The sequence below is a fragment of the Alosa pseudoharengus genome, unplaced genomic scaffold (assembly GCF_046254945.1).
Source record: "Alosa pseudoharengus isolate Yale_2024_CS ecotype anadromous, Long Island Sound unplaced genomic scaffold, YU_APseudo_1.1 YU_APseudo_1.1_scf_23, whole genome shotgun sequence".
Taxonomy (NCBI): Eukaryota; Metazoa; Chordata; class Actinopteri; order Clupeiformes; family Clupeidae; genus Alosa; species Alosa pseudoharengus.
The window spans coordinates 32,267,702-32,284,831 of NW_027468685.1; the positions used below are offsets into that span (position 1 = coordinate 32,267,702).

The 17,130-nt window shown below is 39.6% G+C and overlaps 1 protein-coding gene across 3 annotated transcripts in view; it reads right to left on the minus strand.

Annotated features, from left to right (window-relative positions):
- Nucleotides 1-14,612: 14,612 nt before the first annotated feature.
- ntaq1 (N-terminal glutamine amidase 1) overlaps nt 14,613-17,130 on the minus strand; it is a 36,099-nt gene continuing 33,581 nt past the window's right edge. The window contains exons 2-6 of one of the 3 annotated variants that reach the window (XM_076302391.1): nt 16,609-16,708; nt 16,479-16,525; nt 15,381-15,529; nt 15,178-15,302; nt 14,614-15,084 (exon numbers count right to left, since the gene is read on the minus strand). In XM_076302391.1, coding sequence (XP_076158506.1) covers nt 14,948-15,084; nt 15,178-15,302; nt 15,381-15,529; nt 16,479-16,517 — 450 coding nt within the window. In that variant the 5' untranslated portion in view covers nt 16,518-16,525; nt 16,609-16,708 and the 3' untranslated portion in view covers nt 14,614-14,947. Of the gene's footprint in view, nt 15,085-15,177; nt 15,303-15,380; nt 15,530-16,474; nt 16,526-16,608; nt 16,709-17,130 lie in introns of all 3 variants that reach the window. The other 2 variants (XM_076302389.1, XM_076302390.1) reach the window with 2 other exon arrangements.

Below are 17,130 nucleotides of genomic sequence, written 5' to 3' on the forward strand. Positions count from 1 at the left end.
AGCTCACTGCTCGGGGTTAGTGTGTGCTTCACCTCACTGTGTGTTCACTGTGTGCTGTGTGTGTTTCACTAATTCACAGATTTGGATAAATGCAGAGACCAAATTTCCCTCACGGGATCAAAAGAGTGAATATATACTTATACAGAAAGGTTCCATAAACATTTAAATGAGATCAGCCATTCAGACACCTGAGGGGTAGGCTATTCCAAGTAGGCTACGTGGTTACGAGTGCAGAGAGACCTGTAACGCCTCCCTGAGGGGAGTGGGGTGAACAGTCTGTGGTTGGGGTGAGAACAGTCTTTGATGATGCTGCACGCCTTACGCAAGCATCGCTTGCCCTGGATGGCCTCGATGGAGGGGAGTGAGGAACCGGTGATGCGTTGGGCAGTTTTCACACCCTCTGCAGTGCTTTCCGGTCATGGGCAGAGCAGTTGCCATACCAAAAAGGTGATGAAGGTGGAGCTCATAAATCAAATATTCAGTCACAGTCTAGCAGATGCCCTGCAGTAATGCAATGTAGAGCTACACCTTCCTCAGTTCCAGGGGTGTGAGGAGACCGTTCAGCTCATTTGTGGTAGTCCTTGAGCAAGGCAGTTGTTCTGGGGAGATATAAAATAAATAAATGAATAAAAAGGGATTTGAGATGCATCTTATTTTTGTTAGAGTGGATTACATGTGAATAATACAGTGTTGGGCAAGCTACTTGGGAATTGTAGTGAGCAAAAGTATCTATCTCTCTCTATCTATCTTTATTCAGGAAATAGTGAAGCTACTGTACCACCAACACACTTATTACTAGCTAAGCTACAAGTAGCAACTGCCCGATAATAGGCTACAGTCTGTGCCACTTGTGTAAAATTCGCCGGCCAATGTTATATTAGTAATATTTGATTAATTTCTACAATAGCATTCTTGTGTCAGTTGTAATGTAAGTCAGTGTTATGGAATATGACTCATCAAGTCTCAGTTCATAGCCGGGTGAACACCTGAACACCTAGCAAGTAGCCTAGCTAGCTGGCTACGATTTACATACAATAACAAAGATCCTTGCTCCTTTTCAACTCTCTGGTAATATTGCATTCGGGTCATTCCGTGTCAAATCACCCAGTGGCTGGCAGGTCACCCTCTCCCAAAAAATCTGAAAAAACTTACAGGTGTTTGTAGACCAAACCTATGCATAAATCTTAAATAGTATATCTGTATCACTAATGGTTCCAAAACTACAGCCCTTTGAAACTTCAAGTCATTTCAAGCATCGTGGTGAACAATCCTTTTTGTTCAACTTCCAACATTATTGGCTCTTTTGGTATTTCACACACATTAGTGAAACTATGTGAATAGAAGTACATTTTCCTGTTGAATTTAACAATCCAATCAAATCAGGTGTATCTTGTGTAATTCCCCCTCTGCAAAGCTCTGAAAATGGCTATAAATTCATTATGTGAAAAAACATCACCACCTTTGAGGGCTTCTCATTCAAAAAGTATGTGACACAAATGTATCAGATTTTTTTCCCACTCATGTATGGATTATAAGGTCATGTCCATGCATTAACTTTGGTTGTTAACATTATCACATTGTCAGAGCATTTTTATTAAAATGGGCTTGATTTTCAAAAAGCCCGTTTTCATCTTCTCATTTCACCACGTGGACAGTTAACAGGATTTTTTTTCATTTTACCATATATCATTCTGTATGTGAGGATCATCTGCCCAAAATTTGGGCTTGTTGCTGAGTTTCTTCATTGAGATAAGATTTTTTACAAATATTGTCTATAAATCCACTGAATTTGTACTTTATCTGCAGTACCACTTTGCACCACATGTGGTGCTCTTTTAATACAATGGAAGTCAATGGAAGAGTAAGAGAGTCACTTGTTTGCTGCACATATCCAATCTAAACACACAGTTTATGGTTCATATGGTTCAAGTAAAAAGGGGTTTCTAAAATTCAGTGCATTGTCAGATGCAATACTAACGATTTATCATCTTTTTACAAATGCCTCTTGGATCCACGAGTCCTCAAACCTTGTTATGAATACTTGTGATGAAAACACACATGGTCATCTTCATCTTCATCAAGTGAAATACCTTGATGAACTGAATTTTAGAAATCCATTGTTTCTTGAATATGTTCCTTTATGACATTCATTTTCCAACTTCTTTCCCAGATCACATGGAGACAAAGCACTGATCTCCATTTTGATGCTCTTTGTCTATGTATCAGAGGACTGCATCCCATGCAGATGACGTCTTATGTGTGTATAATTTACTTGATCAGTTTATTTTCTCTAAATAAGATTTATGTATGAGTAGTATGTTGTTCATGTTGCAATAATTATTTGGACCAATTCAACTATGAACCATAAACTGTGTGTTTAGATTGGATATGTGCAGCACAGGCGCGCCTGCAGGTGTAGGTCCGTACGTACTGTGCGTACCATCACTCAACAACGAGACAAATTTACCTTGTGTGTGTGTATATTCACACCATATTGGCCTACCATACTTTTCCAACTAAGTATCCCATTAGTTGCATGCCATCAGGTTATTTACAATTTTCTATTAAGTAAAGTTAGTGAACACTTTTTTTAAAAATTAACGCACACACATGTTTCAGCAGGAGAGAATACGCACGCAGGCACGCATAGGCTACTTGTTTTCTTTTACTCGGCTTTCTATATGGTTATCAGCACACAATGTTGAGCTAATTCACTAACTCAATACTCATCATGGATATCACAAGTTTAAACAACGAAAACAGAAAGAATGGAGGCAGCAAAGCTAGAGGAGCTATTCAAGATGGGCAAGAACAAGGTTGGCTAAGCAATTGGTGTGCTTGTCAGAACGACTGCATTACAGCTGTTTAAAGCCAGACGTTACAGTACGCTATAACACAACTAAAGGTAGCTTTAGGGATGTATAAAGTTGCCCAAATTAATAGGTAATTGTAGACGTTGTTGTTGCATTATTGCATGTGGATGTTGTTATGCTATGTATGCACGAACCTAAAGGAAAAATACTGTCCACGCGTGAAGGTTTTTTGTTTTTTTCGGCGGGGGGGATGGGTGTGCATACCATAGCATTAATTCCTGCAGGCGCCCCTGGTGCAGCAAACAAGTGACTCTCTTACTCTTCCATTGACTTCCATTGTATTAAAAGAGCACCACATGTGGTGCAAAGTGGTACTGCAGATCCAGTACAAATTCAGTGGATTTATAGACAATATTTTTAAAAAATCTTATCTCAATGAAGAAACTCAGCAACAAGCCCACATTTTGGGCAGATGATCCTCACATACAGAATGATATATGGTAAATTAAAAAAAAATCCTGTTAACTGTCCACGTGGTGAAATGAGAAGATGAAAACAGGCTTTTTTTAAATCAGGACCAATTTTAAAAAAATGCTCTGAAAATATGAAAATGATAACAACCAAAGTTAATGCATGGACAGGACCTTATAATACATATATGTGTAGGAAAAAAATCTGATGAATTTGTGTCACATACTTTCTGAATGAGAAGCCCTCAAAAGTGATGATGTCTTTTCACATTATGAATTTATAGCCATTTTCAGAGCTTTGCAGAGGGGAAAGTACACAAGATACGTCTGATCCGATTGGATTTTTTAATTCAACAGGAAAATGTACTTCTATTCACATAGTTTCACTAATGTGTGTGAAATACCAAAATAGCCAATAATGCTGGAAGTTGAACAAAAAGGATTGTTCACCACAATGCTTAAAATGACTTGAAGTTTCAAAGGGCTGTAGTTTTGCAACGATTAGTTATCCAGATATACTATTTAAGATCTATGCATGGATTTGGTCTACAAACACCTGTGATTTTTTTCAGATTTTTTCGGAGAGGGTCACCTGCCAAATTGTGCTGAAATTGGGTGATTTCACACGGAATGACCCATTCACAAAATACAACCAATAGTACGATAATGTTAAATCTTACTTGTGAAAAGTAATCCCCCGAGCCCTGTTTGCGATGGTCCGCCGATTTGAGCAGGAATATGCTGCACATTGCTCTGGCATCTTGTTTCTTCTGCTGCAACTATAGCGGCTGCATTTCCTGTTTCCAGCAGCCAATGCTGTGTCTACTCTGGCACAAAGGCTCTGGCATTGCAGCAAATCACCAAGACTCGCTCAGACGTCTATTTTTTACTCCTGAAGAAGTAAAAAATCTACACGTGGAGGCGTTATTTTGACAGACGTTATGTCCTAAACCGCTTTCCATAGTTCGCTGCACGTGAATTGTCCTCATGCTGAAAACGTGAGCATATCCTACATGACATTAATCCCCAAGACAAGAAGAAAGCAAAGAATAGTAGCGCTCTCGCACCTGGACCCACCATTGGTTTGTTACGCCACTGAATACGGGAGAAACCCGGGAAAAACGGGAGTGTTGACAGGTATGGTATGGTGTCAAGTATTATTTCAGTATGCTAAGTTTAATTTCAGTGTCAAGTTTTATTTCAGTAAGTTTTATTTCAGTGTAAGTTTATTTTCCTTTTTCAAATTTATGTTAAGTTCTAATTGAATTAGTATATATTATTTGATTGTTATATTATTATGTCTTATTTGCATTTTCATTTATGTTGATATTGTACAGCACTTTGTAACTTTGTTTTGAAAATTGCTATATAAATAAAGATTATTATTATTATTAGCATATGTAGTCACAAAGCCAGAACTGAGAGACTCAGGAGAAGTTTTTATTCCCAGGCCATCCAAACACTGAACTCACACTATACTGACTTTGCACACATTCACTCCTCAGCACTCTCAAACATTTCCCAACTCTGAACTCACACTATACTGACTTTGCACCCCCCCCCCCCCCCCCACACACACACACACACCTACAAGACTTTTAGCACTTTTACATCCCTCTCCCTATGCTACAGACCTTTTATTTATTTTCTTATTCATCACATGTCAAAACACACGCACACACACACATATCTGACTTTCTCCAACTTTTGCACATCTCTATAGAACTTTTTATTTATTATTTTTGATTTCTCCTCCATCTACCCATGTCCTTGATTGCCAAGCCTTACCCCCCCCCACCCCCATCCCCAACACACACATAAAAAACACACACACTTACATCATCACTGTCATCACCTCACATACATACAGCACACTGCTTGCTACAGTAAGCCTCCCCTACATACTTGCTGCACACTGCCCCTCCCCCTCCCTACATACACAGCACATTGTCTTCAGGATCTTCTCCAACACACATCCTCTACATACTTACAGCACACTGCCCCCACCTACCCACACACAAACACACACACAGTCACTGCTCAACTCCCATCCCACCCACACACACATCACTCACATACATACAGTACTCTGCTTGCAATAGTAAGTCCCTTCACCATACTTGCAGTACACTGCCCCCCCTCTCCCCTACATACACAGCACATTATTTCATCAGGAAGCTTCTCCAACACACATCCCCAACATACTTACAGCACACTGAACCCCCCCCCCCCCCCCCCCCCCAATACACAGCACATTGTCTCATGAGGAACCTTCTCCAACACACATATTGCACACTGCCCTCTCCCCACATACACAGCACACTATCCCATCTCCCTTGTCATCCCCCCAACACACACACCAAGACCCCTGGCAGTTGGGTTAGCCCCTTGAGCCGTGGATCTGCCCAAGGTTTCTTCCTTGGTAAGGGAGTTTTTCCTTGCCCCTGTTGCTCTTGGGTGCTCCTTGTTGGTGCCCCCCCCCCCCAATCCCAATCCTCCCCCACCTTTCTTATGCAGCGCTTCACTAAAGGGAAGAGGAGAGAGAGACTTCTGCATAGTCTCTCTGCCTCTCCATGTTTGAGTACGGACTGTCCACTACTGTTTTACTAATGTCCACAGCCTAATGTTTTACTACTGTTTTTACTGCTACACTGTTTTTCATGCTATATTAGCACACATGACCAATGGCTTCTGCTACAATACTGAATGGCTGTAACCCTATTACCTCAACCTATTCTTGCACTGATATAGTTTTTTCATACTACCTTGTCTACATTATACATTACTCTTTTATTTGTCCATATTTATTTATGCTGGTCTCTAGACCTTATTCTTGCAATGTTGGACTACTGTTGGCTACCTTTTGCACCTTCACCATGACACTCACTCTCTTGAGCACCTTACCATGCAAACAGAATTGCAGGCCCAGTCCCGGTCCTGTTACTGCAAGCGCCTCATGCTTGATCATCCTTAAGCACACTGTGGATTTTTTAAAAATTTAATTTATATAGTATATTTAGTATTTCATTTTTTAGTTTTTCTTATCTTCTGTTATATGTATACTTATATTTACTCTTTCTGCTGTAAGTGCATGTTGTGTGTGATGTCTGTATGCTACTGAGACCTTGAATTTCCCCTTGGGGATCAATAAAGTATCTATCTATCTATCTATCTATCTATCTATCTATCTATCTATCTATCTGTTAATCTTGTCAATACACTGACAGAGAGATTCAAAGCGACCATAGTCATTAGGCGAAAGAGCTAAATAAAGTTGGGTGTCATCGGCATAGCTATGATAGGAAATCAAATAGTTTATGATGGTTTGTTCAAGATATGCTCCATATAGAGGTTGAATAATAGTGGCCCCAAGATCGACCCCTGGGGGGACACCACAAGTCAAGGACGTTGGCGTAGAGGTACAGTTGCCGATAGCAATAAACAAACTCCTTTCTTGTAGGTATGATTTGACGCAGTTGATGATTATACCTGAAAGTCCAGGTGCTCTAATCTGTGCTCTAATCTGTGTGGTAATATGTTGTGATCAACAGTGTCGAAGGCTGCACCAAGGTCCAATAACACTAGGACGGATGTTTTGCCTGCATCTGTATTGAGGCGTATGTCATTTAAAACCTTAATTAGAGCTGTTTCAGTGCTGTGATTTGCCCGAAAACCTGACTGAAAGTAATCAAAATACCCATTTGATGTTAGGAAGGTGGTTACTTCATTAGAGACTATTTTTTCAATAATTTTGCCAATAAAAGGTAGATTGGATATGGGCCTGTAGTTGTTTAGCATGGTGGCATCTAAGTTATTCTTCTTGAGAAGGGGCTTTACAACAACTGTTTTCTGGGACTTAGGAAATGTGCCAGACAGTAATGATGCAATGATTTTAATAGTCTATCAAACTAAACTCTGACGTCGAGTTAAGTTCCCTTTCCCTTGAAGCTGGAAATTCCAGATGTTGAGTAAGTTGTTGAGAAGATATGTTCCGTCTGATTTGATCAATTTTGCCTTTGAAAAAAGATGCAAACTCATTGCATTTATTAGTTGAGACAAGTTCAGGTGCTAATTGTGAAGGGGGGGGGGTTTGTTAACTTCTCCACAGTTGAAAATAGTATGCGCAAGGATTAAAGTTCTCCGTCGTACGACAGATTTCCGATTTGATTTTAGAAATGTCATATTTGAGATCGATGCAGATCCGATGAGAAAAAAAATAGGAGGGTGGGGACTATCACCTTTGCTTTTCCTTTTTTAAGGCAACTACAAATATTAGGTCCGATGAATTAATGTGTGTGATGGTAAATGTTTAAAGACCTAATAGTGTTCTTGAGAACTTTCTGTGTCTCAATCAGTGACCGCTCAAGAAGATAGCCTACGTCAGCCATGAGTTTCGCTTTGTTGTCTACACGCTTGTCTCGGGCGTTTGCTTTAAAAAAAAAAGAACACGTATGGAGGACTATAACGGTCTAAAAGTTGGATTATAGTGACACAATAGACTCAGCTAACTTTTTTGGATATGATATTGTAAGCTCTATGTGCGAATTCGGAGAAGAAGCGTAGGTTGTGTTCTTTTTGTGCATCAATGTAGACAATTTCTTACTATCGCGAACTCTTGTCAGGGGAGGTCATTCATTTTGGGTGTCACCTATGACTTGAACAGATAGCCTGCTATGCCACCCGATGTAGGCTACTAATATTGTTACAGTTTTTAATCAATGCAACTAACATTATGTGTAAAGCGACGCAATATAAACTGTAGCCTATGCAATTTATTATGCCGTCTGTTATGACATGTACAACAATGTTTTTCACAATTTGCGACGGAATGTTTTGACTGAGCGTGTTAACATAAAATAATAATAATATTGTCATCATCGCGAACTGTTGAATAAGGGGGTCAGTCGTGTTTGTGACGCACAGACAGCCTTGCCTATTTTGCTTAGGCCTCACTTTTAACGACAGTAGGTTGTGAGTGTATGTTGACAAAAAATAACCATGCAATTAAAATAGTCAACTTAAAATGTTGCTATAAAATATTATTAATTCATAGCACAAAACCATAACCAGTAGGCCTACCAGAACCTCGCATATTAGCATCATGATTTGTGTGCGTCTATTTGGCAAGGCCACTAGCTGTCATGGATGCGTTGTTGCTAAAGGAAGGCAGGTGTAAAAAGTTAAAAAATAAATGGAGATGGGCGGCTGTTGGAAACAGGGGAGAACTAACAAGCCATGGAGTAAAGAAATTAAAGTGCCAGGGGTTTGCTTTTGCGCGGTTCGCTGCAAGAAAATTGTTTATGGATGCAATAGGAAAACGTTTTAGCACGCCACCAATCAGAAGACCGCCATAAGGTTAACGTTCGTGCACTTCAGGACATCTTCCCTACCTGGTGCAACTAGCCACCACGACAGAGGTAGGCTATGTTTATCTATGGCTGACCGTTTTTACGTTTATAAAGTAGGCTACGCATGTTCTTTCATAGCGCAACACGACCTGTCCCTCACCATATCGCAACCTCTTGTCAACCTTATACAATCTGTTGCTGAAGACAAAAGCGCCCTCTCCAGATTGTCGTTATCAAATGTGCAGACCTCCTGCATGAGCATACACAGTATTGCTGCTCCTCTTTAAACACTTTTGGCCTGAAGTAATTAAATAAGAGTGTAATTTAAAGCCTTTCTACAATATTGCTGCAGTAGAAAAGAACAGCAATGGCTAATAAGCAATGGTCAGGGGTGGTACTAAAATATATTTTTGTTCATCAGGAAAACTCAATCTCAATTATTCACATGGCGGCCATTGGAGGCTAAAACGAGGCTACAGGGTACACAAACCATAGGATTGTTATGTTCTATGCATTCACCTGTAGGTGGCATTAATTATATAGTAAGTGTACCCTGTAGCCTCGTTTTGGTTTAAACAATGGCCGCCGTGTGAATAAGGCGAATACTCCCTTTACTTTGCTGTTTGCATCTTTTTGTACATTAAAAACCAAATAGGTCGCGACCGCAAAAGGGGTGCTATCTCTATAGGTAGATATGAACAACGTATGACTTATGGCCTGAAAAAAGTTCAGTCAAACGATTTTTTTTTCACTTTAATCCCTGTATGCGAGTTATTTGTAATTTGTACTAGTATTATTTGTACTATATTTAAGAAGAAAGACTGTCTTGCTTTGCATATTTCAGAATTATGCGGAGCATGTCTTTATGGATTTCATAGTGGATCTGAAGTTTGCGCCATTTTCTTTCGGCCTTCCTACATTCTTTTTTGGATTTTAACCGCTGGATTTTGTTTCCATGGTGCTTTCTGCTTGTCCTTTACTGTCTTGAATTTTAATGAAGCAATATCATCCATAATATTAGCCATTTTTGAGTTAAAATGATCCAACTGATCATCTGATTCTGAGAGTTCTCTAGATGTCTGTGAGAGCGCTTGCTCAAAGAGAGCATGTGTGTTCATTTATGAGTCTCCTTTTTACTATCATAGATCTGTTCTGAGTAAAATAGTATAAGTGGCAGAAAAATGTCACAGTAATTCAAAACTCCAACTAAAAGACAAGCCTAATGCATGGGCACATTTAAGCACATAACTACTGGGCCTTGAAATGCAACCATGAGTTCACACTGGCTCCACCTATGCCAAGGACCTAAAATAAATAGAAATTTCAGGTCAGTCTGCAAATACAATTCACCTTATTCACCTGGCGGACAGAACAAGACTAAAGGGTACACTTACCATTACATTAAGTCCAGCAGATGTTGGTGGTAATGTACTCCTTTTGCAAACTGCCAAAAAAACTCACTGAAGAAGAACAGGTCAGCGATACTTTATTAATGTTGAGCAAATATTTGAGGCCTCTGCTTTAAATGCACATGAAGGCATAAAACAAGGTGTGACTGCATTTTTTTGGTAATGTTCATAGAACTAAAATGGTATAATCAGCATGGGCAGCAGCATTTCAGACTGGGGAGCATCTCATCCAAAACCCGGTCCATCAGTACAGGCGCCCCACAGGGGTGTGTCCTTTCCCCACTGCTCTTCTCCCTCTACACTAATGACTGCACCTCAAAGAGCCCGTCTGTAAAACTCCTGAAGTTTGCAGATGACACCACCGTCATTGCTTTGATCCAGGATGGTGATGAGTCTGCATACAGGCAGGTCCAGTGGTGCAGTCAGAACCACCTGGAGCTTAACCTCAAGAAGACTGTGGAAATGACAGTGGACTCCAATGTGGATTCCTTTAGGTTCCTAGGATCAACCATTTCACAGGACCTAAAATGGTCTCTCCACATCGACACTATCCAGAAAAAGGCCCAGCAGAGGTTGTACTTCCTGAGACTGCTAAATCTGCCTAAGGAGCTGCTAATCACTTTCTACTCAGCCATCATTCAGTCTGTCATCTGCACCTCCATCACTGTCTGGTTTGGGTCTGCCACCAAACGGGACACGGCCAGACTGCAACGGACAATAAGGGCTGCAGAGAGGATCATTGGAGCTGACCTTCCCTCCATCCAGGACCTGTACCGGTCCAGGGTCAGGAAAAGGGCAGCTATTTATCTCTACAGACCCCTCACATCCTGGTCACAAACTGTTCAACCTCCTTCCCTCTGGCAGACGATACAGGGCACTGTTTGCCAAAACCAGCCGACACAAAGACAGCTTCTTCCCCCAAGCAGTCACTCTGTTGAACACTCAGTAACAGCCCCCACCCTCACACTGAACAAGTCAATCAACACTGTTCTGCTCATGTACCTCATGTGTACGTCAATCTTACAGTTACAATAGTATTATTAATACATGATTATTGCACTGAACTAGCCTAGAATTCTAGACGCACCCTAGCGGCAGCGAATTACATTTGCTGCCAGGGCTAGTCTAGCAACTCTCCGTTGGCTTGTGAGCTGGAAAAATTAAACTTCTATCAGGCCAATCAAATCGTATATAAAGACGTTAGGCTGGCTTAACATAATGATTGATGGCAGAGTTGCAACGGTTTGGCTTGAATTCCCTGCTACTTGAAAACAAAGAAGATGGATGTTGCTGTTGACGAACAGCGTGACACATTAAGCTTTTTTTTAAGTTGGCAAAAGTTTGAACTAGCCAACTAGCTCCGCTGGTGGGAAAACGCATGGGACTTCTAGCGCTGTCAGCGCTGTCCTATTGCGTGCAGAGAGAATTTGAAAGACAACCGATTATTCCACCCCTCGGACTGAGCACTGCCAACGGTGAGTGCCCAGACCCTACATTTTAATGTGGGTCTGGCTCGTCAGGCTAGCACTGAACTGCCTTGCACTATATTTATTTTTAATCTTAAACCTCAGTCTATACTGATATTGCACTATCCCCACCCTTTCAACTGTATATTGCATATTGCATGTCTGTTGAGGGGTCCACGACCATGGCACCCTTGACAGGGACAACAAGGAAGCGATCATCCTCAGCTGCTCCCCCCAACCCCCCGGCAACTGCACTACCATATACCACCCATAGTGTCTATTTATTTATTTGCAAATGTACATACTGTATTTATTCTCATACATAGACATATTCTACTGCCTTCATTCTATTCTTACTGTTCTGTTTTTATTCTTTTTACTCCTTTATGTTTTTATTTTTTATCCTTATATGTTAAGTGAATGTACTTGCGAGCAAAGATTAACCAGAGTCAAATTCCTTGTTTGTGTACGCAAACCTGGCCATTAAAGCTGATTCTGGGATTAACTCAGTTTAGTCATTTTGTGTATAAAGTGCCAATGATGTACTATGTTTCATTCATGAATAAATAAATAGAATTACAGTATCCTCCAGAATTATTGGCACCTTTGGTAATGTTGACCAAAAACAGGCATAAAAAATAGTCTTTTGATGATTCATTGTACTCTCACAATGAAAACAACAAGGAAAAATCTACTCTCAGGGATTAAAGTGAAAAAACATCGTTTGACTAAACTTTTTTCAGGCCATAAGTCATACGTTGTTCATATCTACCTATAGAGATAGCACCCCTTTTGCGGTCGAGACCTATTGGTTTTTAATGTACAAAAAGATGCAAACAGCAAAGTAAAGGGAGTATTCGCCTTATTCACACGGCGGCCATTGTTTAAACCAAAATGAGGCTACAGGGTACACTCATTATATAATTAATGCCACCTACAGGTGAATGCATAGAACATAACAATCCTATGGTTTGTGTACCCTGTAGCCTCGTTTTAGCCTCCAATGGCCGCCATGTGAATAAGAGTGTTCTTGATTGAGATTGAGTTTTCCTGATGAACAAAAATATATTTTAGTACCATCCCTGACCATTGCTGATTAGCCATTGCTGTTCTTTTCTACTGCAGCAATATTGTAGAAAGGCTTTAAATTACACTCTTATTTAATTACTTCAGGCCAAAAGTGTTTAAAGAGATTTTTTTATTGTTAATATGCAATTCAACACCAAGTAACATCTATAAAATCAAGTTTGCAAGACTTCCCATTTCCTCATCAAAGTAACGAATCAGAACTAATATTGTTAATATTTCCATTTGTTGCCTCATCCACATTTAATGAAAACATGGTAATTTTGAGTTTTACAGACAACTCAGTTTTCCAATGAGCAGCAATACTGTGTGTGCTCATGCAGGAGGTCTGCGCATTTGATAACGACAATCTGGAGAGGGCGCTTTTGTCTTCAGCAACAGATTGTATAAGGTTGACAAGAGGTTGCAATATGGTGAGGGACAGGTCGTGTTGCGCTATGAAAGAACATGCGTAGCCTACTTTATAAACGTAAAAACGGTCAGCCATAGATAAACGTAGCCTACCTCTGTCGTGGTGGCTAGTTGCACCAGGTAGGCAAGATGTCCTGAAGTGCACGAACGTTAACCTTATGGCGGTCTTCTGATTGGTGGCGTGCTAAAACATTTTCCTATTGCATCCATAAACAATTTTCTTGCAGCGAACCGCGCAAAAGCAAACCCCTGGCACTTTAATTTCTTTACACCATGGCTTGTTAGTTCTCCCCCGTTTCCAACAGCCGCCCATCTCCATTTATTTTTTAACTTTTTACACCTGCCTTCCTTTAGCAACAACGCATCCATGACAGCTAGTGGCCTTGCCAAATAGACGCACACAAATCATGACGCTAATATGCCAGGTTCTGGTAGGCCTACTGGTTATAACCTGACTCCGCCAGATGGATTTGCTCCGCGAGTGAAACCTTGAAAGCTCGCGAGATCAGGATGGTCTCACGAGGCTATACTGGTTATGGTTTTGTGCTATAAATTAATAATATTTTATAGCAACGTTTTAAGTTGACTATTTTAATTGCATGGTTATTTTTTGTCAACATACACTCACAACCTACTGTCGTTAAAAGTGAGGCCTAAGCAAAATAGGCAAGGCTGTGCATCACAAACACAACTGACCCCCTTACTCAACAGTTCGCGATGATGACAATATTATTATTATTTTATGTTAACACGCTCAGTCAAAACATTCCGTCGCAAATTGTGAAAAACATTGTTGTACATGTCGGCATAATAAATTGCATAGGCTACAGTTTATATTGCGTCGTTTTATTGGAAAAGGGAGGCTTAAGAAGGTATTATAAGCAGGGGTGCCAATAATTGTGAGCATATTTGTTTTCATTGTGAGATTACAATAAATCACCAACAGATTATTTTTTATACCAGATTTTAGTCAACTTTAGCATGGGGTGCCAATAATTCTGGAGGGTACGGTACTTGGTTACATATACCTGTGTTTTCATTCTTGTCCCTGAGGCAATGTTTTTGACTATTTATTTATCTATGGGTATAACCTGGACGATTGAAACGCGGGACGAATGAAACATTCCAGTTTTCTCTGAGTGCAACGACGATAGATAGGCATCATTTGGACAAAACATAGAACATATCAACCTCTGTTGCTTAGCCAAATGCCTTCCTGTTACGTCCTTTTATCACAGTTACAGGCGATAAACGATTATTGATTGTCAAAAGTATCCATTAGCGGTTTAATTTTTATTGATTGAATTGATTATTAAAGTGGAGTCAGGCTATAAAGAATTACCCCTACACTGCAAAAACAAATCTCTGGTATTGTTTTTGACAAATTTGCTTGTTTTCAGGATGAGACGTCTTAAAAGAAATCACTCTTCTTCAATTAAGTTAAATGATTTTACGAAAAAACGCTAGGTAAGTCTCTTTACACTGAAAACAATACCAAGAAGATGTTTTTGATCTTGATATAAGATTAATAAGATTTTATTAGATAAACAGTTTTGTACCAAATAACACAAAACCATACATCCATATCCATACTATGAGCACCTCACAGTCAAATACAACCAGACCCTTTGAACTGATTGAAGGCCTGTTGAGTATCAATGGAAATCACAACTGTCTCCAGCTTGATCAAGATTTAGTTGTTTGGAAAGTTTCAACTTCTTGTATATGGAGTTTCAAAGGAGTAGCTTTAGAAATAGTCTGATACAAGAGCATTTACAACATAGCAAGATTTATTAAGGAAACTTGCTGTAAAAGGTACATTACCAAACAATACAGTATGACAGAATAAGAGACATAACAGAATAAGAATAGGATAAGAAAACATAAGCTATGTTCTGAATAAATAGACTTTGATCAACCAAGACTAGGAACACAGGACAACATTTATTTTGAGAGTTGGTTGGTTAATGTTGGCAATCCTTCACCACCAAAGTGTTCCATAAATTCTGAGAGACTGTAGACTTTTCCCCAGCCAACCTGAGCGTCCATACTGATGAAGTAATTCAAGTTCATTTTAGACTCTGCAAAACATTCAACAGACTGAACTGTAACCTTGTTGTACATCATGTTAAATAAATAACAAAATGTATGTTCACCATACTGAAACTTCATACCTGCTGTCTCTATGCAGGGGTAGGAGGGTGGAAGCATTTTCCAATGGCCAACCTCATCTTTCATGTGTGAGCGATCAGAAGCAAAGCTGCTCAAGAAGGTTTCAGCTGGAATAACTCTCAGTTTTCTATGAAACAATGGAGGAGAATAAGAGACAAATAAAGTGTATGTGCAAATTAGCTTGAAATGCTTCTTCTTGCTGTACCTCCTGTATGATTCCTTCAGATAATGATCTGACCGAAAGGCCTCCGTTTCATACAAACTCAGTGGGCAGGGGTAAGGTAGTACTGTGTCCAGATCATAAATGTAGCTTTCTCCACTGTTCCAGTTATGCAATAATATGACATGGTAATCCTGAAGACATAAAGCACAGAAATGCAATCATGAACACTAACCACGCGCAAACAATGGGCCTCATGCAAGGAGCTATATACAAACAGATTTTCTCTTCTTTCTGTTTGTATCTCTTCTGTCTCTTAGGTTAGAGAAATGTTTACAAGTGGTTGACAGTACTCTTACCAAGATGAGAGAAAAATAGAGAGAAAAAAGAGCCCAACTGACACAAACACTTCTTGCCAACGTTTACTGCTGCACTCTAAAGCATTTTTAACATCCTGCACAAAGGGCCGTTCACATCAGGAACAATAACTATAAGATAAGATAACTATGATAAAAGCATACAGTACACACTAACCAACGATAAGGAAATTCTCTCCTCGTGTTGATAAATGTGATGGTTAAAATTTGATGGGTTCTGATTGGCTGTTCTCAAAATCACTCTGAAAGTGATCGCAAACGATATTGTTCTTTATGTCTTTATCGTTATATAGTTAATGTGTGGACGTCGTCATTTATAGTTGCCAGCAGGGACGTGTGCAGACATTTTGATTTTGCACTTTTTTAAACACACTTGTACCTATCTGGACCAGGTCTCCACCTACGAACAAAAGTGCAAAAGTTTGCTTTTATCCTGCAAGCTTGGGACATGTTACCAAAATGCTGAAGCAAAGCCATTGTGCAATATGCTTATGTTTGTAAACAGGCACACAAGCTCTGAACAGGGTTCTTCATTCAGGGTTGAAAATTATGATGTGCTGCTTCTTTTGGTATGTTGACCAAAGTATGATACAGACTTTTTACTAGGATCTCAAGAAACTATGATAAACAATTGCTATGCGCCTGCCATTTATGAGACTAGATTCAGCACATATTTAAGAAAATGTTGTTGCATGAGGCCCAAAGTGTTGAAAGCATTAGTGTGTCTTGTTCTATTCAGAAAATCTATTTAATGGATCATACCCACACGACTGGCTGATCTCCATGACTGGATTTTTGCTTCCATATAGGAACCTGTACAGAGAAAACAAATAGCTCTTTAGAGGATGAGTTGAGTTGAAAATGGTTGACCTAAAGCTAGTAAAATGAAACCATACCATTCTCCTTTCATTAGATATGAAAACTGCATACACATCTTGAATGCAATGTTGGTGTTGTGCTTTGATATGTTCACAGAGTTTCCAAATATTTTCCTCACTGAAAAGAACATACAACTTCCATTACAAAATTGCCTATGTTTCCAGACAGATGAAAAAACGTTTTTGACACAGTGCAATTCAAACGCTTAGACATAGCTAATTATTCATTCATGGGTTTTCCTTTATTTCCTTGCCTAGTAACAGGGATGTTGGCGAGTAAAATGCTGGTTGGTCTGCCATGTTTTCAGTTAAAAGAAATGTTGTCCCTAACTTAAAATGTTGTTTTATTATTGTTACTGATAGGAGTCATTCCATGTTAATTTATTAAGTTAAGCTATATAGGTCAATGCATTGTTAGCTGGCCTACCTGCTTGTGTAGTGAGAACACTGCAGATTACCGGTATGCAAAATGCAAAGTTGTTGTCTGGTCTTTAATCAGCCAAAGAACACATGTCACTCCTCTATTAGTTACTCTTCATT